Source organism: Otolemur garnettii, unplaced genomic scaffold (genome assembly GCF_000181295.1).
Source record: "Otolemur garnettii isolate 467f Iridium unplaced genomic scaffold, OtoGar3 scaffold00004, whole genome shotgun sequence".
In the NCBI taxonomy this organism is placed as follows: Eukaryota; Metazoa; Chordata; class Mammalia; order Primates; family Galagidae; genus Otolemur; species Otolemur garnettii.
This window is the reverse complement of record NW_003852399.1, coordinates 35726263-35750081: the sequence shown is the minus strand read 5'-3', so window position 1 is coordinate 35750081 and position 23819 is coordinate 35726263. Positions and strand designations below refer to the sequence as shown.

The window sequence follows — 23819 nt, the reverse complement described above, 5'->3', positions numbered from 1 at the left end:
GCCTTAGCCGGTTGAGCTATAGGCGCCGAGCCCATCTCCATTTCTTCTTTCTGGCTCACAGTTAAATCTTAATTTTTCTAGAACACAAAGGCCGTGTTGAGGTGAAGGTGAGAGAGGTTGAAAGACCTCTCTGAGTTGAATGACCTTGATCTTTTCAGTAAACAAGAGAACTGTTTATATTCTTTTTTTTTTTTTTGCAGTTTTGTCTGGGGCCAGCTTGAACCCCTGGTATATGGGGCCGGTGTCCTACTCCTTGAGCTACAGGGGCTGCCCAAGACTTGTTTATATTCTTTAATGAAACAGGTCCAGCGTGATGAGATTGGGCCTGCAGCAAGAAGAACTCATTGAGGTGATGGGTATTCTAAATATCCTGACTTGATCATTACACATTCTGTGTAATGAATGTACAGAACATCACACACCCCACATGCTATAAATATTTACAAATATGTATCAGAAAAAGTTAGACTGGGCATGATGGCTCATGCACTCTGGGAGTCCACGGGGAAGGATTGCTTGAGGCCAGGAATTCTACCAGCCTGAGCAAAAGTGAGACTCTATCTCTATTGAAAATAGAAAAATTTGCCAGGTGTGGTGGTGTGCACTTGTAGTTCCAGCTACTCAGGAGTCTGAGGCAGGAGTATTACTTGAGCCCAAGAGCTTGAGGTTGCAGTGAGCTATGATGATGCCACTGCACTCTAGCCTGGGTGACAGAGTGAGACTATGTCTCAAAAAAATAAAAATAAAAAGAAGACATAATTAGACCAGGCAATATTAAGTGCAGCTGTGATTCATTATATTCTAATTTTCTGGGACCTTTGCCCTTATACATAATTTTATTTGCTTACTTGCTACCACTTCTGATGATCGCACCCTGATCTGAGCTGTCAGCACCTCCTGCCTCACCCGTTATATAAATACCATACCTGGTCCCTGCTTGCAGTCTTGCCCACCATGCTCTGTTCTTAACATAGCAGCCAGAATGATCTAAACCTACCTTTCCTCCTGTCCCTGTCTCCCTCCCTCCTCCTCCAGCCCCCTGACCTCATGGTTCTTCTTCCATGTGTTGTGCGCGCTTCCTTCTTTAGGATCTTTGGTCTCAATCTTCCTTTTGCCTGAAACCCTGTAACTCATCCCTCACCTTCTCTACATCTTTGCTCCCATGTCCCTTTTCAGATTGGCCTTCGCTGACATCTCTATTTAAAGTGGCAAAGCGCCACCTCTATTCTGTGCCTTATTTTCCTCCACAGTACCAATCAACTTTAATGTATCATTGAATTTGTTTATCCCTCACCCTTCCAAACACCGTCTCGGGGTAGGATGTTGTCTGTTTTGCTTGCTTCTGTATTGCCATTGCCTAGAGCAGTACCTGGGCATTATAGATGATCAATAAATACTTGCTAAAAATAAATAAAGAACGAACTATATCCAATCGTAATGTGTTTATCTCTAATACTTTTTCATATAAGCAAATACTCAAACCCTTTGTGAGAACAAGAGATCTAACATGATAGGGGACCAGTGAGAAATGACGCAGATCAGAGTGAAGGTATAAGTGAAAACCCCTGTTCAAAATTTCAAATTGCTTACTGATTTTATCTCCCTTTATTGTGTAATATATTGGGCAAGCTTCTGTTTGTCAACATTGAACTGTAGACAGTACTGTGATATAAATGGGATATATGCCCTGTAGTACAGAGCACCTACTTTTTCAAGGACTCAAGTTCACTGCTATAAGATGTATCATTACTCAAAAATGTAATTTCTGTCTTGCTTCTGGCAACTGCATAATTCGGGCTAGCCATTGGAGCTTGGAGTCCAGCTAGGACTTTTATATTTGCTTGGCCTTACTTTCAAGTTGCTGTGGCAACAAGATCTGTGCTGTGTAGAAGTTCAGAATATCAGTGGCCTTTGTAGGATGCCCTGCTTTAAGTTAAGGAGCTGGTGAATATGATTAATCAATTCACATAAACACAGAGCATGAATGTAACACAGCCTATGGCAAGCCATCACGTGGGCACTTCTCTTAAAGTTTGCAGGATGCTGTTGACATTGGGGGTGGGACAATTTTTCATTCTGCAATACTGTTCTTTGCTGCACTGCATCTTCTAGTAAGTGACCCTCCTAGCAGTCTCTTATACTTCTAGATGCCTCCAGCCAAGAAGCCCAGTGCTGAAGTGGAAGTTGTCTGAGCATTCATGCATGGCACAGACAAGTGTCTTCTAGTCCTGGACACAATAAATGGGGAATTAGTTATGAAAGGTATACTATATGTAGGGAACACATGAGGTACTTTGGGAATTGAGAGATGTGCATTTTTTAAATTCATCCTTCGAAAAACATAGTTGTCCAGTATTTTCCAAGAAAACATTTTAATATGACAGTTAAGGCTCAGTCTGCAAAGCTCTTATCATGTGAATTTGAATCAGAGTAAATGAGACCTAAAAAATATTCATTTTACCCGAACCAATAAGTACTTAGCAACTCCAAGAAAATAGATAAGAAAATATTTCATTGTCTTCATAGCTATAGCTCATACTTTATTGCTGTGTATAGAGGGCTTGCACTTCAAGTAAGGCATACATCTTTGTCATAAAACTCATTCTTTGCCATTTTCCTTCGTGCTATAACTTTGGTTTCCTCTGCATTTTTCTTGTGTGCTTGTGTATATAATTCAGTTTTGTGTTAATTATTTTTAATGAAAAATTAATTTAGAGGCATGTTTAACATTTAAACAGGATGAAAGGATATGCAGTGACAATGTGAGCTTCTTCCAAAAGGTTACTGCTATGATCCTTACAGCAATTTTTATGCCTTTATTGGCATGTGATGAAGATATCCTCATTTTAAAAAAATCATGTGAATGAGAGCATTTTATATGTATTTCTCTGCTCCGAGTTTTTCACTTAATGCATTGTTGGTATTCAACAAATATTTGTTGAGTGATTGAATAAACAATATAGCTGTAGCAATGTTTACGTTCGAGAATTCTAGCTCCTCTTCTTGCTAAATAATAGATCCATGTAAATATATTTTGTTATATGGATGTGCCCTAATTCATTGAGTATGTGCCCTATGAAAATACTGATAGATAGTTTTCTAGTATTTTCTATTACAAATAATGTTTTAATGAGTCTTGAGTCTCTTGCATGTCCCTATCAATTCTGGGATAAACCTGTCAACGTTTGCAAAATGTCAGTTGGTATTTTGATAGGGATTTCATTGAATCTGTACATCAGTTTGTGGGTGGTGCCTTCTTAACAAAATTAAGTTTTTCATTATATGGACACAAATGTCTGTTAATTTGTTTGGATGGTTAATTGTTTAATAATTTGTAGTTTTCAATTTATAGGTCTTATACTTTTTTATTAAATGTATTAGTATTTTATTCTTTTCAATTTGATTATAAATAGAAGTATTTTCATTTTTCATCTTTATGCATATCATTTTTCTTTTCTTTCTTTCTTTTTTTGAGACAGAGTCTCCCTTTCCCTTGGTAGAGTGCTGTGGCCTCATAGCTCACAGCAACCTCAAACTCTTGGGCCCAAGTGACCCTCTTGCCTCAGCTTCCTGAGTGGCTGGAACTGCAGGTGCCCGCCACAACACCCAGCTATTTTTTAGAGATTGGGTCTCACACTTGCTAAGGCTGGTCTTGAACTTGTGAACTCAAGCAGTCATGCTGCCTCAGCCTCCCAGAGTGCTGGGATCACAGGCATGTGCCCGGCCTGCATATCTTTGATTATAGCTTCTTCTCGCTCTTTTTTCCCCAAATGAATATCTGTATTGGATAAATTAATGAATGTGGATTTGCTGAGTCAAAGCATATTTATTTCTAACTTTTTTTTTTTTCTTTCAGATTTTGGCTGGGGCTGGGTTTGAACCCGCCACTTCTGGCATATGGAGCTGGTGCCCCACTCCTTTGAGCCACAGGTGCCACCCTTATTTCTAACATTTTAATGAAGGTTGCCAAATTAGACTCCAAAGAAGTTCATACAATTCATATTAACAGATAGTAAGAGTGGCATTTTTTTTTTTTGCCCAGGCTAGAGTGCCAAGGGATCAGCCTAGTTCACAGCAACCTCAAACTCCTGGGTTCTAGTGCTCCTCCTGCTCCAGCCTCCCAAGTAGCTGGGAGTATAGGTACATGCCACTACACTTAGCTAATTTTTCTATTTTTAGTAGAGATGAGGTCTTGCTCTTGCTTAGGCTGGTGGAGCTTCTGAGCTCAAGGGATTCTTCTGTGTCAGTCTCCCAGAGTGCTAGTATTATAGCCTTGAGCCACTGCAGCCGGCCTATGAGTGTCTTTGAAAAGCTATTTCTTGTATTATGTGTTATAAAATTTTGAATCTTATTAGTCTGGTGAGAGAAAATGAGACCTCCCTCTGTTTAAATATGGTTATTCAGTTATAAATAAATATGATTGCATTTTTGAAAAAATTTCTTTGGACTACCTTTTTAAGTCCTTTGCCCTGTTTTTTTATTTTTGAATGATGTTAATATTCACATACTGATAGAATTGGATATTCTTTTCTTAGGTTTAAACAAATTTTTAAGGTGCTATATTTAGGGTTATTGGAAATGATTCTTAACTTTTTAAAGCAAGTGGCAAAAGGCTGGGTGAGTTGGTGCATTTCTGTAATCCTAGCACTCTGAGAGGTGGAGGCAAATGGATTTCCTGAGCTCAGGAGACCAGCCTGAGCAAAAGTGAGATCCCATCTCTTCTAAAACAGAAAAACTAGCTGGGTGTTGTGGCAGGTGCCTATAGTCCCAGCTACTTGAGAGGCTGAGGCAAGGGGATGGCTTGACTGCAAGAGTTTGAAGTTGTTATGAACCATGATGATGCCATGACACCATACCCAGGGCACAGAGTGAGACTGTCTCAAAAGAAATAAAATAAAATAAATAAAACAAGTGGCAAAGAACTGAACTTATATATCACATAAGACTTTATGTGTCTTTTGAATGAAGTTGGAGCCTGACCAACCATTGTTACCCCTAGTACAACAGGCATTTACTGAATGTCTAACTGGTGCCAAAACCCCTATTAATAGTGATCAATAAGGTAGTGTTCTTGCCTTCCTCAGTGCTGACAGTCTAGCTGCAAGGGATTAATTTGCTTGTTTTTTACAGAGTCCCCTGAAAAAAACTGTCAACAGAGGTGTTGGAACTGTTGCCTGATTTTGAAGGCTGATACCAGGAGGTTTAGAAAGAGTGGGGCTGATAAGAAAACAGGAACAAAGGTTAGAAGGTAAAAGTGCTTGTTAAATTTTGGGACTGCTGAAGGTCTGGTAAGCAGTAGAGCTTATTGCTGGGTAGTGGAATGGGTAGGATGTGGAACTAGCAAGGGAGTTCGAAGCCCTATTGCCCAGTGGCCTGAATGCTATGCCCAAGAATTTAATTTTTGTCCTTTTGACTTTGAAAGACATCCATGTTTTTGAGCAATAGGATTTTAATGTGTGGAGGCCCAATCAATAGTGATGATGATGATGAAATAGCTAAGCTGAGGATCATTTAAATGTTAACTCATTCAGCCTCACAACTTCCATCTGAGTGTCTCTTATAATATGATTTTTACAGATTTCAAACTGGATTTTCTCAATGTACTTAGCTCATGAAATCATTGTTTTTTATAGAAATTTGTTTTACATGAAACTTCTATGTTACAAATTTCTAAGATAAAATTCAGAAATTTATCTCTAGTGGGAAAAAATACTTTGTTTTTTTTTTTAGTACTTTCTTCCTCCCAGTCACATGTTGGCACAGGTTCTGATTTTTATTTGAATTCTTCCAATATCTAAATGTTTTCTAAAACATTGGGTAGGCTGGCAAAACATGTTTGGCTTAGGATCACCAATGTACCCCTGCTTTAGATATTTCCTTTACACATTTTAGACTACCCCCAAAATGTAAGTAATTTAGGTATGCATCTCATTGACACACAGTCCTTATTCTCTAGGGAAGGGACAGAGCCAAGACTTGGAATTGCCAGTTTGAGGGTTAGAGGTTTAGATGCTATAATTGCAGAATATGTGAAGGAGGAAGATAATTGTTCATATGATATGGGAGAGTGATGAGTATAGTGGGTGGGTAATAGCTAATTGTGGAACGGAGAGATTTAGGATTTCTAACACTAAAAAATAAATCTATATTGTATAAACAGGAAGACATTAGAGAGTTTTAAGAATTTCAGCTCACTAACGCTCTCCAGAGAAATCAATCTTGATATTAAAAGTGTTCTTTTCTTTTTTTTTTTTGAGACAGAGTCTCATTATGTCACCCTGGGTAGCGTGCGGTGGCATCACAGCTCACAGCAATCTCAAACTCTTGGGCTTAAGTGATTCTCTTGCCTCAGCCTCCCAAGTAGCTGGGACTACAGGTGCCCACCACAACACCCAGCTATTTTGTTGTTATTGTTGTAGTTGTCATTGTTTGGCAGGCCTGGGCTGAACTTGCCAGCTGTGGTATATGTGGCTGGCGCCCTAGCCGCTGAGCTACAGGCTCTGAGCCTATTTTCATTTTTGAAAACAACTTATTTCTAAATGACTTATTTTTAGAAAAACCACAATGCAAGACTTGAAAGACTTGAAAAGCCTGTTTTGTATCCACTTTTTTATACCTTAATTCAAAAAGAAATGGCTAAAATACTATTTCAAGTTATTCAGGATGCTTCTTTGTAGAAATAGGAAGTTGGATACAGCATGGTGCTGTGAGGTCAAATCATCTCCATAGGTCTTAGTGTTGACCTCTTAGTGTTGATCTCGTTTTAGGCAAAGAGATGGCTGGAATTTATATTCACATGTGCTGTGAATTGCCAGCAGGTAATATAGCATTATCAGTTTCTTCACTTTTGATTGGGTGAAGAAGTGGAATCATAAGATCAGCATTGATCAGATCAAAAAAGATAAAATGGACAAGACTGTGCTGTGTAATAACTTGTTACATTATACATGCTTATTAGGAACTGTAATCATCAAATGTGGTATTTTTGCCTGTGTATCTTTTTGTATACCAGTTATTTTCACCATTTATTTTATATATGATCTCAAATTTTGTCCCTCAATAACATGTTTTTCCTGATTGTAAAGTCAAATCATACTTATTAGATAGATTTTTGAAAGTACTAAAAACAACCACATAAAAAGACTTCCTAATCTAGCGCGGTGCCTGTGGCTCAAAGGAGTAGCGTGCTGGCCCCATATACAGGACGTGGTGGGTTCAAACCCAGCCCCAGCCAAAATTAAAAAATAAAAAAGACTTTCTAATCCTGTCCCTTAGAGATGATAGCATAAAGCAGTGATTAGCAACCAGTGTGCTGTGAAAATATTTAAAGATCATTAATTACATTATTTTTGAAAGAAGTTCAAAGCACAGTAAATATATTCTTTCTTTTTTTTTTTTTAGAGACAGAGTTTTAGTCTGTCACCGTTGGTAGAGTGCTATGGCATCACAGCTCACAGCAACCTCCAACTCCTGGGCTTAGGGCGATTCTCTTGCTTCAGCTTCTTAAGTAGCTGGGACTACAGGCGCCTAACAGAACTCCCAGCTATTTTTTTGTTGCAGTTTTGGCCAGGGCCAGGTTCAAACCTGCCACCCTCAGTATATGGGGCCGGCGCTGTACCCACTAAGCCACAGGCACCGCCCCATTTTTTTATTCTTTTTTTAAATCAACATAATTTAAATGTGCTATGGAACTTTAACTATAGTTTCAAATGTTCCATGAGATAAAAAAGGTTGAAAAACACTGGTGTAAAGGAATGGGTAGACTGTGAAGTCAAACAGATCTTGTATTTTAGCCTTTACTAATTGTTATTATCTATCCTTTTAAAGTTTTTTTCAAGTAATAATTATACATATTCATAGGGCATATAGTGATGTACATGCCAGTACATATAATGTATAGTGATCAGATCAGAGCAAATGGTATATCCATTATCTAAAACACATTTATCATTTCTTTGTACTGGAAACATTCAATAGCCTCTGCCTAGCTGTTCAAAACTCTTTCATATATATGTATACTTACTTAGAGGATGAATCTGATTTTATTTATTTCTTTTTATTGTGTTAAGACATTTATATTCTACATTTAGAAAGATTCACGTGTACCCTTATAAGATGAACCATAGATGTGGTCCCACCGAACACTGCTCCCTCCACTCATCCTCCTCCTCACCCCTCCCCTCCCTCTCGCCTTAAAACTCTAATATTATTGTTAACTATAATCATCCTGTAGTGCAATAGAACATGAAAACTTACTCTTCCTATCTAGCTGTAATTTTCTATCCTTCAACAAATCTCCATCCCATCTTCCTACCCTTTCTAGCCTCTAATACCTTCTGTTCTGATTTTTACTTCTGTGAGATCCACATTTTTTCTTTTTAGCTTCCACATGTGAGTTAGAACATGAGTTTAGCTTTCTGTCATTTGACATTTATTCTCCAGATCTGTCCACGTTGCCACAAATGACAGGATTTCATTCTGTTTTTATGGCTGAATAGTATTTCATTGTGTGAGTGTACCACATTTTATCCATTCATGTGTTATACACCTAGCCTGGGTCGATTCCATATCTTGACTATTGTGAATAGTGCTACAGTAAACATGGGGTTGCAGATGTCTCTTTAATGGATTGTTTTCCTTTCCTTTGGATAAATTCCTAGTACTGGGATTGTTGAATCATGGGGTCCTATCTGTAGTCTTTTGGAGGAATCTCTGTACTATTCTTCATACTGGGTATACTGGTTTATATTTTCACTAACAATGAGTACGGATTCCCTTTTCTCTACATTCTTGTCAGTATTTGTATGTATTTATTTATTTCTTGTGAGACAGAGACTTACTCTGTTACCCAGGCTATACAGTACAGTTGTGTCATCATCGCTCACTGCAACCTCAAATTCCTGGGCTCAAGCAATACTTCTGTCTCAGCTTTCTGAGTAGCTGGGACTATAAACACGTGCCACCATGCCCAGCTACTTAAAAGAAAAAAACTATTTGTAGAGAGATGGGGTCTCGCTCTATTGTCAGGCTGGTTCAAAAAGTGATTCTCCTGCCTTGGCCTCACAAAGTTCTGGAATTACAGGCATGCTTCACCTTTCCTGCTATTTTTTGTCCTCTTGACAATAGCCATCCTACCTGAGGAGAAATGTTACCTCGTTGTGACTTTGATTTGCATTTCCCTGATGAGTAGTGGTGTTTAACTTTTTTTCCCCATATACTTGTTGACTGGTCATTGTGTCTTTTTTTGAGAAATATCTGTTCAGCTTGTATGCTTGTTTTTTTTTTTTTTTGAGACAGAGCCTCAAGCTGTCCCCCTGGGTAGAGTGCTGTGGCATCACAGCTCACAGCAACTTCCAACTCCTGGACTCAAGTGAGTCTCCTGCCTCCACCTCCCAAGTAGCTGGGACCACAGGCACCCGGCACAACGCTGAGCTATTTTCTATTTTTTGGTTGTAGCCATCATTGTTGTTTGGCGGGCCCGGGCTGGATTCGAACCCACCACCTTAGATGTATGTGGCTGGCGCCTTAGCCACTTGAGCCACAGGTGCTGAGCCGTATGCTTGTTTTTTAATTGAGTTTATTTCTGTTGAGATATTGATCCACCCTCGATGGTGGTTTGCAGTATTTTCTACCAATCTGTACATTATCTTTTCATTCTGTTGATTGTTCTTCTTGCTGTGTTTAAGCCTTTAGTTTTATATAATTCTATTTGTTTATATTTGCTTTTGTTGTCTCTGCTTTTGAGTTTTTACTCATAATTCTTTTCCCAGACCAATGTCCTGATGCCTTTACTTTATGTTTTCTGCTGATAGTTTTATCATTTCAGGTCTTACCTTAGGTCTTTGATCTATCTTGGGTTGATTTTTATTCAGCTGTGTATGAATATCCACTTTTCCCATTTATTGAAGCACCATTTGTTAAAGACAATGTCTTTTCCTCAGTGAGTGTTCTTGGCACCTTTGTCAAAGATCAGTTGGCTGCAGAGATGTGGATTAATTTCTGAGTTGTTTATTCTGTTCCATTGGCCTGTATGTCTGTTTTTATGCCAGTACCATACTGTTTTGGTTACTATAGCTTTTCAGTCTGGTAATATGATACCTTGAGCTTATTATCATTATTATTATTTTTTTGGGTTAGAGCCAGGTTTGAACCTACCACCTCCAATATATGGGACTGGTGCCCTACTCCTTGAGCCACAGGTGCCACCCAAATATGAGTTTTTTTTTTTTTCTCATTTCATGTCTTTTTTTTTTTTTTTTTTGAGACAGAGCCTCAAGCTGTCTCTGGGTAGAGTGCTGAGGCATCACAGCTCATAGCAATTTAGCTTTATTCTTATTGCTCAGGATCACTTGTTTATTTGGAGTCTTTTGTGATTCTATGTACATTTTAGGATTTTTATTTTCTATTTCTGTGAAGAATATCATTGTTATTTTGACAAGGATTGCATTGAATCTGTAGATTGCTTTGGGCAGTATGGTCATTTTAACACACTACACAAATCATGTTCTGATCCATGAACATGCGACGTCTTTCTGTTTGTATTCTCTTTAATTTTACTTGTTAGTATTTTAGTCAAAGTTAATTGACTTCTCTGTGCTTCACTGTCCTTATCTGTAAAATAGCAGTAATAACAGAATTCACGGGTTAGCGCTATTGTGAGGGAAGTCTTTAGAGACCTTGGCATATAGCAAATATTGAATCTACTATTTACTATTGTTACTTTCTTGTAGGCTTTTTTTCTAAGCATGTATTTTTATAGTTAAGGAGATGTTGTATATTTATTTCTTTTTGTAAAATTTAACATTACATCATAAACATTTTCTTGTGTAATTTCTAGTTGATGTACAGGCTTATCCTAAGCCATTAACATTTCTAGTTATTTCCTTAGGATAAATTTCTAGATATCCTAGATCAACTGATGGCAGCTTAGCTAGCTTACAGGAACACCCTACCAGGAAATGAAAGAATTTTAATCCTGCAACTGTGACCTAATGGCATATCATATACCTCCCTGGTGTGGTCATTAAGCCCAGCAAAATATCAGAGAACAGACAGAAGCAACATACAAGATGGTTATGAGAAGAGGCTGTAGAGCCTGTGTTTAAATCTTGGTTCTGCAACCTTGAAAACATGTTTAATCTTTCCGAGTCCTTCCTGTCCCATGACATAAAAATAATACCTATTTGGGCAGCACCTGTGGCTCAAGGAGTAGGGCGTCGGTCTCATATAATGGAGGTGGCAGGTTCAAACCTGGCCCCAGCCAAAAACAAACAAACAAACAAAAAAACCTGTTCATGTGCTTGTTTTGAAGATTGGTAATTTGATATCTCATTCTGGCACATGGTAACCATTCAAGCAAGCTCCTCAAACTACAGCCGGGAGGCCACATGCGGCCTGCCCAGGACATTTATCCGGCCACCGCTGCCTGTCTTGCTTAGCAGCGGACTTGTCCCGGCCGTAGTCCAGCCCTCCAATGGTCTGAGGGACAGTGAACTGGCCCCCTGTTTTAAAAGTTTGAGGACCCCTGCTAGTTCCTATTGTTAGTTGTTATAACAAACCTCAAGATTGTTTATACAATTAAATGTGAGATAATGGCAGTGATTTTTTTTAAAAGTACTGTGAATATAAGCTATAAAATATAAAGTACAACAATACAAATATATTTAGTTCAAAATGTACTGATATTCTCCCCATTCAAAAAACAAATTTTCTAACTGTTCTAAAGTTTGGGAGTAGAAGACAGTTTGGGAAAAGGCAATTGATTTAATAAAGTTTTTTTTTTTTATAATTTTCTTCAATGATTCAAAGATGGAATGTGATTTTACACAAATTATTCTTGCTAAAAGACACAAATGCTTCACATTAGTTTCTTTAAATTTAAATTTGAGCAAACACCTTCTAGCCTTTATAATATGCAGTACATACTGCTTTAGATGGTTTACTTATATTGATGCATATAATTCTCATATGTCCAATGAGGAAGATTCTTTTATAATCTACATTTTACAGATGTTCCTTAACTGAGGAACAGGGAGGTTAAATAACTTGCTGAAATTTATATGGGAGGATATTCTGTCCTATACAGTCTAGCTCTAGAACCCATGCTTTTAAAACCATTCCAAAATGTTACTTAACATTCAGAAAGTAAGAGAATAATAAAGTGCAGCACCAATATGTTTCCAGTGAGTTTATGTTAGTGTAAGAATTAGATTAATATAAAATTTCAGATTTTAAAAATTCATCCCTTTCTTGGAAATCCATGTATGCAAGTATTAATTTATTTTTTCCCCTTTTAGTTTTTCAGTTATGGGACGAAAACATTATATCAAAACACTGAAGCTGTGCAGTCTAAATTCTTTCCACCCCTTCAAAAAGCAATGTTGCTACCAAATAGTTTTCAAGGAAAAGTAGCGTTCATCACCGGGGGAGGCACTGGCCTCGGTAAAGGAATGACAACTCTTCTGTCGAGTTTAGGCGCTCAGTGTGTGATAGCTAGCCGGTAAGTCTGTCTCAGCACGTTTCTCGGGGAGAGTATATTAAAGAAACTGTTCTGTGTTCTAGTTTCGAAAACACCACTTGCCAGGGCTGTTTGATTTGCAATGTAATCTTAAATGAAATATTTTTTAGGTTATTTAAATAAATCTTCTTGGAAAAAATCAGTTATCATTTGAGATGTTAGTCATAGTGACAGTTATGGAACTGATAATGTTTACATGTCCCAAATTCAGTGATAACTCTTGTTTTGTACTTAAAGTTAAAAAGTACTTCAATGGAGCTAGGCTTGGGGGCTCAGCCTGTAGTCAGCTACTTGGGAGGTTGAGGTAAGAGGATAGCTTGAGTCTAGGAGTTTGACACCAGTCTGTAATGAGACCCATCTCAAAAAATGTGTGTATATATGTTTTTAAAGTAGTACTACCTACATGACGTTTGCTTTGTTTTCAGTGGAAGTGATTATGTTACTGCTTTAATTGATGATTAACCTTGTACTAGAATAATGGATATAATCCTTCCATTTTCTATAAGGTAGACAGCTATTTCACAATTATCTATTGTGAAAATAGATAAAGGAATAAATAAAGGAATGGTAACAGCATGTGGAAGGAATTTCTTTTTATATAATCATTCCTTGGTACCCTATAACTTTGTGAGTCTGAGGGTTTAGGGACCAGTCAAAAAAATCCACCCTTTCCTCCAATTTGAATGGTATAAAATTTTAGGTAGATCAAGTAGTCATCTGAATGACAGTTTCTATGTCATTAACAGCTGCAGATTAGCCAGAATATTTTTTTATGTAATGCTGTTCTTAAGAGTTTTAAAATCTTATTTTAATATATAATATATTTAATATTTAATATATTTTAATATAATTTTATATTCATGGTTTATATTTTGTGTTTCTTCAAAGGTGTGAAGCTCTGAATGCATGTATCCAAACCCATAAATTTGGTCTAAAACCTACTAACATTATACCATAAATGTATTTTCTTTATAAAGCTGACTTGAGCAAAAAAGGAAATAATTTAAATATATGAGTAGATGATGCTGCAGTAACTATGGTTAAAAGTAACTAATTCAATAAATTAGTATCAGATATGTAAAAATTATTTAAATTTGACTTTTAGAAAAAGAATTCATTCGAATTGATTTGTATTTAGATATATTTCATACTTTCTCAGAAATGCTTTTCTTTAAGCTGTAGCTTTCCTATATTCTTACAGAATTAAAAAGAAAAATATAAAGTTATTTCAGAACTCATGCAAAATGCAATGTACTTATTTCTAGGAAGATGGATGTTTTGAAAGCTACTGCAGAACAAATTTCTTCTCAAACTGGAAACAAGGTATATTAAAAAGGAGTCATGGAGGCGGCACCTGTGGCTCAAAGAGGAGGGTTCCCGCCACACATACCAGAGGTGGTGGGTACAACCCCTGCCAAAAACTGCAACAACAACAACAACGAAAGAGTCATGGCTTGGCACCTGTAGCTCAGTGGCTAGGGCACCAGCCATGTATACCAGAGCTGGCAGGTTCGAACCCAGCCTGGGCCTACCAAACAAACAACGGCAACTGTAACCAAAAAAATAGCTGGGCATTGAGGTGGGTGCCTGTAGTCCCAGCTGCTTGGGAGCTGAGACAGGAGAATTGCTTAAGCCCAAGAGTCAAGAGTTCAAGGTTGCTCTGAGCTGTGACTCCACAGTACACTACCTAGGGCAACATAGTGAGACTTTGTCTCAAAAAAAAAAAAAAAGCAGTCATTTAATTTAGATTCAGGAATTACAATGTTTTTAAATGTTAATAATTTACTCTTCTTTTGGTTTAGCATTATCTATAACATATTCTTTTTTCTTTTTCTTTTTTATAGGTTCATGCAATTCAGTGTGATGTGAGGGATCCTGAAGTGGTTAAAAACACTGTGTCAGAACTGATCAAAATCGCAGGACATCCTGATGTAAGTGTAATTGGTGATGAGACCAAAGTCTGAGGTATTTGATGTCAATAACAACCACCAAAATGTATAAAGGAATACCTATGTGAGCAAGTCCTGTGTTGGGAAGCACCTGTATTCTATCCCTAGAAAGATGCCAGCTCTGCTTAAAATAGGGGACAGATTAGGAGGACTGCTGCACTGCCTCCTTTCAGGAATACTTAAAACATACCTTTATGATTGATGATAGAACAAACTTGATTTTAGTTTATTTAATAAAATTTTGAAATAACAAGAGCAGTTATCCAGGAGTACAGTATCTAATTTAAATGATTCACGTTCTTTGTTTTTCATAATAATTTTTATTTCTGTCTCTCAGTAGAGAAGAACAATACAAATAAGAAAACCTATAGGCTGGGCTTGGTGGCTCATGCCTATAATCTTAGCACTCTAGGTGGCTGAGGCGAGTAGATTGGTCAAGCTTATGAGTTTTAGACCAGCCTGAGCAAGAGTTAGACTAAAAATAGAAAAAACTAGCTGGGCATCATGATGGGCACCTGTAGTCCCAGCTACTTGGCAGGCTAAGGCAAGGGAATCTCTAGAGTCCAAGAGTTTGAGGTTACTGTGAGCTATGATGATACCACCGCACTCTACCCAGGGTGGCAGAGTGAAACTCTATCTCAAAATAAATAAATAAATAAGAAATAAAACAAGAAAAACACTGCAAGCAATTCTAAATGTCTCCTTGTAAGACCTGAGATATGCATAGGTATTTTGTTGTTGTTTGGATCATTTATTAAAGTGAAAACATTTCTTCCAATAATCTGAAAGAGAGCATTTTTCTATGTTAAAGTCATTTTCAGACACACCAATAATATTGAATCTGCTGTAGAACTAAGCAGAATCTTTATTGATAATAAAGGAATGGGTTACCAGCCAAGAATTCATTGGGTAAATTAAACTAAAATGACACCAGAACTTAAAAGACATTTCTTGAGATGCCTTGAAATAGTCACATGGTAAATACAATTAGTGTGTATTCATTTTTGGTTTTGTTTTTCTTTTTTTGAGGTAGGGTCTCTGTCACTGAGACTGGAGTGAGGTCATCATAGCTCACTGCATCCCCCAACTCCTGAGGTTTCTGTCTCAGCCTCCCTAGTAGCTGAGATAACAGGTGCATTCCACCATGCCCAGCTAATTTTTAAAAATTTTTTTGTAGAGGATCTGCTATTGCCCAGTTTGCTTTTGAACTCCTGGCATCAAGGAATCCTCCTATATGTTATTCCCAAAGTATTAGGATTTACAGGTGTGAGCTGTATCAATTTCTTAATAATAGGAGTCTACCCTAATTTAAACACAGGGGTAAAGATCCTGAAATTGCTTAATAACAAAGATTTTCACAGACACAAAAAACCCGATTTCATGGTTTTGTTTTGTAGCTAACTCTGAACTTCAGCTTTATTGTGTTATTTGGACAAATAAATTTCAGAAATGAAAGCTCTGGAAAGAAAATGTTTTTCTTCATCTAAAAGCTTTTATACCTTGCCTTATTCATTTAATAGATTGTGATAAACAATGCGGCAGGGAATTTTATTTCTCCCACTGAAAGACTCTCTCCTAATGCTTGGAGGACCATTACTGACATAGTTCTAAATGGTACAGCCTTTGTAACACTAGAAATTGGAAAACAACTTATTAAAGCACAGAAAGGTAAGTTTGCTTATTCTTCATGTATTTATTGGGTCCATATTGCATGCAAGGTTCTGTGCTAAGTTCTGGGATACATTAAAAAGTCAGTGAGACTGTCTATACTTGTACAACTCACAGTGTAATGGAGAAGAAAGATAATTAAATAATTACCATACATTATGATTACGTTATGATTTGAGCAATAATAAGTATAAGTTTCAAGTGCATTGGATGTCCAGAGAAAGGAACTAAGTCTCCCTAGGATCACTGATCAGACTGAAGAATGAGATGCAATTTGAGCTGAATTTTCAAAGATCTCAATGTGGAGAAAGGTTAGGGGAAAGGAAATGTGAATCTCTATGGATAGAGGCTGCCCGAGGGAAGGGAAAAGCAGGGGTGTTTAGGGAATAATGAGAAATTGGATGTGCCTGGAGATGGAGAGAGGGGGGTTAAGAAATGATTTTGGGAAGGTGGGTTGGGGTGTAGTTGGGAAAGTTCTCAGTACCAAAATAGAGAGTTTGCTGTTTATTTTATGGGTTTCCATCGAAAGTATCTCATGAAGAATTTAACTTTATTGGAAAGGTTATTGGCAAATTCAATGTGAGGGAAAAGTATGAGGATACCCACTGAGGAGTGTTTCATTTTTCTTTTGGTGTGCAAATAGCATGGGAGATAAAGTAGGAGACTTTTAAAAGACAAAGATCCACAGGCCTTGATAGAAAGTTTTTAGCTGGGGTGAGCAGTTGGATGGTGCTAACACCAGTGAGGTTGAGAACACTGGAGGGAGAATACATTTAGAGAGGACTTGTTTGTATACGCATGAATACTAAATATGTGTCATGTATATGTGTGTATATACAAATATGTCTGGAACCAGTGTACATTTATTCCTTAAATACTGATGACATTTGCGTACCCGGCTCTATGCTGCATGCCCAAAGCACAGAGCCAGACCCAGCTCTGTCCCTGAAAAAATTGGAACTTGAAAGAATGGGGGCATTTTCTCAGAGAGGGTGGAGAATATTCTGAGCAAGGACAAGGAGGAAGAGCTGGCGTGCTCCTCAGAGGATGTCTTCGAGGCTCAAGAGGAAGAAGGCTGGCATAGAGCTGGCCAGGCTCCTCCTCCTGCTTCAGAAGCCTTTACCTTAGGAGGTTCAACTTCTTGCTCTTGTTCAATTTCTTATTCAATTTCAGCTTGGATAATCAATTTGAGAGAGGAAGTAAAAACTGACAAGCGGGTGCTGGGGAGGCACTAGCCTTTTTTTTGTGTGTGTGCTAATAGCTTTCATGCTTTTATTATTATTATTATATCATAGCTGTGTACATTAATGCAATCATGGGGTACAATGTGCTGGCCTTATACACAATTTGAAATGTTTTCATCAAACTGGTCAACCCCAATCATCACTAATTTTCACTACAGCAGAGTAGATATGATTTATATTTAGTATTTGGGTGATGAGATTTTGGGTTTTTTTGTTTTTCTTCAGGAGAGATGAATAAGAGTGGGAAGGGAGATAGGAATAAGAGTGGGTGGAGTCCTCTGCCTTCCCTTCTCTGACCAAGGAACCTGAATCTCCTTTCCTTTATTTCTCTGCCTCTGCCTGGTTTTCTTTCTCCTCACCTCTGGCTCATGTCTCAATTTCTTCACGTCTCTGCCTCTGTCAGCATTCATTTTTGGTTTCCTGTTTTTCTTCTTCTCTGTCTCTTTTCTCACTTTTTCCTTGCCTCGTTGTCTCTTTCATTTCCTCCTTTGTCCATCTCTGTGACCCTTGATTTCTGTCTGGTTCTCTCTTTTCTCATTATTGTCTTTCATTTCAATGTAGACTTTGATCTATTTTTGTTCATCTCCTTGGATTAAAATTCTATGGGCTTTATTAAAAATATATTAGGTAGGACATTTTAAAAGATGGAAACCAGTTTTTATTCTACCAAGATTCCTGTCAGTTATTGATGTGGTACCTAACCTGACAGAATTTGGAGAACGTGGACCACTGGGCAGAGGAGAGTGCAGTGTACAGGATCCATTCTGGTCTTGGATCCATAGGGTAAGGACCTCAAATGTGTCAAAGTGGGTGGACTTGGAGGTCAGCTCACAGGGGAGTAATCTGTGATCAGAAGTGTGTTAGGTGGTCTGGCATCTAGGGAGTCAGCCAAAGTAGGATATCTGGGAAGTCAAATAGAGAAGATGAGGGTACAGCAGCTAGAAGATGGATGTTCACTTGCCATGAGGAGGAATTACTGACAGAGGGCACTGGCAGTAGACAGCAAGTGACTGAGGGTCAAAAGCACAGAGGCTTTAAAGACTTTACCTCAGGGACCTCTTATAGCTACAGAGGTCAGTAAATACATGGCTTATCCATACTGGGAAGAGTATTGGAAATACCATACTAAAGTTCATCCATCACTAGTATATTGTATATAAAAATGAAAAAATTAGTGATATGTGAAAGAGTACTTCATTTTATGAAAGAACTTGCAATCAGAAAAGACTAAGTGGGACCAATGGGGGGCTGAAGGAGTCTTTTCATAAAGGGTTTGGATAGGATAAATGTTGAATTTTTCTATGAAATCCTAGATCACTAGAAAAAAAGGGGTACCTCTTAAAACTCATAAGAGGTAATTTTAGGATGTATAATAAGGATTATTTTGTTGAAGTGGTGTTAATCGTTGTCATAGTTTGGAGTCTTCTAACAAATTACCACTGACTAGTGTTTATTTCTCAGGGTTCTGAGGTGGGAAGTGTGAGATCAGGGTGTCCACACGGTCAGGTTCTTGGTGAGGGCTCTCTTGCTGGTTGTGTCCTTTTGTGGTCTTTCCTTCCTTGGTTTGTACACACAGAGGGAAATCTGCTATCTCCACCTCTTTTTTTTTTTTTTTTGAGACAGAATCTCTCTTTTTTTCTTAAATTTATTTTATATTTTTAACACATTTTTTTCTTTATTAAATCGTAACTGTGTACATTGATGCATTTATGGGGTACAGTGTACTGATTTGATATACAATGTGAAATACATCAAACTGATTAACACATCTATCACCTCGCTTCCTTATGTGTTGTGGTAAGATAATTATACTCTTTTCTTAATAGTTTTGAAATGTACCATTATATTAGGCACATTAGGTGAGTCCCCCTCAAAACCCTGCCTCCTAGCTTCCTCCTCTCCTGCACTTTCCCTCGTCTTCCCCCCTACTTTCTGGACTATAGTTATGTCTTACTATTCATAGGAATGTGTAGGTGATTATATATTGATTTCATAGTAGTATTGAGTACATTGCATGCTTTTTTTCCCCATTCTTGAGATACTTTACTAAGAAGAATATATTCGAGCTCCATCAGGGTAAACATAAAAGATGTGAAGTGTCCACCTTCTTTTATGGCTGCATAGTATTTCATGGTATGCATATACCACAATTTGTTAATCCATTCATGGGTTGATGGGCAGTTGGTCTGTTTCCATGTCTTGGCAATTATGAATTGGGCTGCAATAAATATTCTTGTGCAAATGTCTTTGTTGTAAAATGATTTTTGATCATCTGAGCATATACCTAGTAGAGGAATTGCAGGATTGAACAGTAGGTCTACTTTTAGTTCCTTGAGTATTCTCCTGAAAAGGCCACATTAGTTTGCATTCCCACCAGCAGTGTAGAAGAGTTCCCTTTTCTCCTCATCCATGCCAACTGGAATTAGATGATATCTCAAAGTGGCTTTGATTTGCATTTCTCTGGTGATTAAATATGATGAGCATTTTTTTCATGTGTTTGTAGGCCATGTGCCTGTTTTCTTTGGTGAAGTTTCTTGCCCACTTAGAAATGGGGTGATTTGTTCTTATTGATTAGTTTGAGTTGTCTGTGGATTCCAGTTATTAGATCTTTGTTGGAAGCATAACCTATAAATATCTTCTTCCCTTCTGAAGGTTGCTATTTGCTTTACTTACTGTGCTCTTGGCTGTGTAGAAAATTTTTAGTTTAATCAGATCCCAGTAATATATTTTTGGTATTGCTTCAATTGCCTGGGGAGTCCTCCTCACAAAAAATTCTCCCAATCCTATTTCTTCAAGTGTTTTTCCTGCATTCTCTTCTAGTATTTTTATAGTTTCATAATCAATATCATATTGAATGGAGTAAAATTCCACTCAGATCAGGAACGAGGCAAGGATGCTCACTGTCTCCACTGCTATTCAACATAGTAATGGAAATCTTAGCCATCACAATCAGGCAAGAGAAGGCAATCAGGGTATACAAATGGAGTCAGAGGAGATCAAGCTCTCACTCTTCGCAGATGATATGATCCTATACTTGGAAAATCCCAGGACCTCAACTACAAAATTCTTAGAAGTGATCAAAGAATATAGCAGCGTCTCAGGATAGAAAATCAGTATTTACAAATTAGAAGCTTTTATATATGCCAACAATAGTCAAGCAGAAAATACAGTCAAGAACTCTATTCCTTGTACAATAGTCCCAAAGAAGATGAAATATCTGGGAATTTACCTAACCAAGGATATGAAAGATTTCCATAAAAAGGATTATGAAACTCTGAGAAAAGAAATAGTTGAAGATGTTAACAAATGGAAAAACATACCATGCTCATGGCTGGGAAAAATCAACATTTTTAAAATGTCTGTACTACCCAAAGCAATCTACAGATTTAATGCAATCCCTATTAAAGTACCACTGTCATACTTTCAAGAGCTTGAAGAAATAGTGGAAATTTGTTTTATATGGAATCAAAAAAAGCTTCGAATAGCCAATAAATTGCTCAGAAATCAAAACAAATAAGGAGGTATCATATTACCAGATTTCAGGCTATACTATAAATCTATAAATAGTGATCAAAACAGCAGGGAACTGGCACAAAAACAGAGAGGTAGATTTATGGAACAGAATAGACAACCAAGAGATAAACCCTGCCGCTTATTGTCATTTGATTTTTGATAAGCCTATCAAAAACATTCAGTGAGGGAAAGACTCCCTATTTAATAAATGGTGCTGGGTGAACTGGCTGGTGACTTGTAAAAGACTGAAACTGGACCCTCACCTTTCACCATTAACAAAAATTAATTCTTCCTGGAAAAAGATTTAAGACAGAGCCTCACCTTCTTGCCCCCTGTAGAATGCTGTGGCGTCAGAGCTCATAGCAACCTCAAACTCTTGGCTCAAATGATTCTCTATAGGTGCCTACCCCAATGCCCAGCTAATTTTTAGTGACAGGGTTTCCCTCTTGCTCAGGCTGGTCTCTCCACCTCTTTTTATAAAGGCATTGATCCAATCATGGGGGCTCCAACCTCATGACCTATATCAACCCTAGTTACTTGCCAGAAGTCCCACATCCAAGTACCGTCATTGGGGTTCAGGGTTTCAACATATGAATTGTAGGGGAGAGATGCAAACATGCAGTTCGTGGGAATAATACTTTTTATTACTGATGTTATATTTAAGCTAAACCCAACAAATATCTCTGTGTCACCATCAAAGACATATTATGTTAAGTATTCAACACAGTATGATACTCTTCATATTTAGATTCTTAAAACAATCTTAAATTACTTAACATTCAAGTAAAAATGTTAGCCTTATTTCTGTTACTGTCTTTTAAAAATGCAGTTAGAGGGTGGCGCGGTGGCTCAGTGAGGAGGGCACCAGCCCCATATACCGAGAGTGACAGGTTCAAACTCGGCCCCGCCAAACTGCAACAAAAAAATAGCCAGGCGTTGTGGCAGGCGCCTATAGTCCCAGTTACTCGGCAGGCTGAGGCAAGAGAATTGCCTAAGCCCAGGAGTTGGAGGTTGCCGTGAGCTATGTGATGCCATGGCACTCTACCGAGGGCGATAGAATGAGACTCTGTCTCTACCAAAAAAATGCATTTAGATGCCATCTAAAAAAATTAAAACATTTTCTCTTTGATTCCTTTACATGTATCAATTAAAACAATATATGACAGGCAACCCAGATGTTATACTTAATTTTGGACTATCTTTGGCAATTGAGTCAGATGGATTACTTTATACCGGAAGTCTAGAATTCCATCTTCATAAGACCATCTGAGAATTTTATCGTGATTGCTAAAAATTGGATAATTATTAAATAAAGGTATTTGACATAACAAGTGTTAGGATGTAGAACAAGCAAAAAATGAAGCATTATTCTTTAAGGACCTACCCTAATTTTAAGCAAATTTTCCTTCCTCTCTTCATTTCATCCTCCCTTCCTTCCTTTTTTATGTTGTTAACCTCCTGCCTCCTTTCTTCTTCCCTTCACTCCTCCCTTCCTTTATTCTTTATTTTTAACAGCTAACATTTATTGAGTGCTTCTTCTGTATCAAGTATTCTTTTAAGTGCCAAATATTTATTAACTTTCATATTTTTATGACTCTGTAAGGTAAGTGCTATTTTATTCCTCTTCATAGATCTAGGTGGAAACTGATGCACAGTTACTCTTTTTTTTTTTAAATATGCAAACTAAGTGTTTTCAATACTTACACTTACAGATGAGAAACTATGGTTTATTAAATGCCTAGTGTTAACTCTTACTATTAAATCAATGAGATTTCATTGTAGGTGGAGTAGCAGGGAAAGAGAAATGACTGTGACTTTGTTATAATCACGGTCAGTCTCCTACTTTATACCTGATACTTGGACAGTTAGTGCGTCATAGTATTTTTACTGTTACTCAGATTTCTATTTCTGCAAAATAGATTTGATAATAAATCCTTCATATTTAATAACAAAAGAAGGTGTTAACAATAAAAGCCTCATGAAAAATATAGATTTTCTTTACAAAGGTACATGTGCTTCTTCATGGGAATGAACATATGGTACCCCAGCTAATTTAAGAGTTTGACTGAAATAATTCTAAGAGCTTCAGGGAATGTAAAAGTAAGGGATATTCAGTAGCAACCCAAGGAAAGGGAAAGAGTGAAAATTCATTATCTGAGGAGGTTCATCATGTAATATGAAAGGAGGAAAGGAAGGAGGAAATGTCTGTAAAAGGAATTGTGGATAGTGTAGTATTGCTGCAACTACGCCTGCAGTCGTCTTACCAGAAGCCTTGTTGTGGAGCAAGGGAAGAATAACCGAGGCCTTGGCAATAATGAGCTAAGTTGTAAAATACTTTATACTGTTTTGCAATTCAGTTACATGATCAGAAAATGTTTTTAATCATCTTGCCGCTCTCCTCCCCATAAGTGAGGAGAACTTTAAATGCAAAAACAAATTTCAAAACATTCTTTTGAACTTTAAATGCAAAAACAAATTTCAAAACATTCTTTTTTCAAATCCATAGGTACTGTGCTTGACCCGTTACTCTTCATCATCCACCGTGATCAGGCACCTCAGCCTCTCCAATCTCCTGTCCATTCATATCAACCATGCTTTTGAGTGTCCTTGACTAAGATCATTCTTTCCACCATACAGAATCTTCATTTCCAGCTTTAGTCCTACTCCTCAATGAATGATTCCTGTGCCAAGCCTATAATGCACACTTTGGCATTTAAAAACATGTTTCATGGCTTGGCGCCTGTGGCTCAAGCGGCTCTGGAGCCAGCCACATACACCTGAGCTGGTGGGTTTGAATCCAGCCCGGGTCTGCCAAACAACAATGATGGCTGCAACCAAAAAAAAAAATAGCCGGGTGTTGTGGTGGGTGCCTGTGGTCCCAGCTATTTGGGAGGTGGAGGCAGGAGACTCGCTTGAGCCCAGGAGTTG

At 37.7% G+C, this 23819-nt stretch overlaps 1 protein-coding gene across 1 annotated transcript in view; it reads left to right on the top strand.

Annotated features, from left to right (window-relative positions):
- Window positions 1–23819, top strand: part of DECR1 (2,4-dienoyl-CoA reductase 1) — a 45770-nt gene that overhangs the window by 8331 nt on the left and 13620 nt on the right. Inside the window, exons 2-5 of the mRNA XM_012810436.2 lie at window positions 12297–12499; window positions 13783–13840; window positions 14362–14448; window positions 15987–16134. Of these exons, the coding sequence (XP_012665890.2) occupies window positions 12297–12499; window positions 13783–13840; window positions 14362–14448; window positions 15987–16134 (496 nt within the window). The remainder of the gene's footprint in view (window positions 1–12296; window positions 12500–13782; window positions 13841–14361; window positions 14449–15986; window positions 16135–23819) is intronic.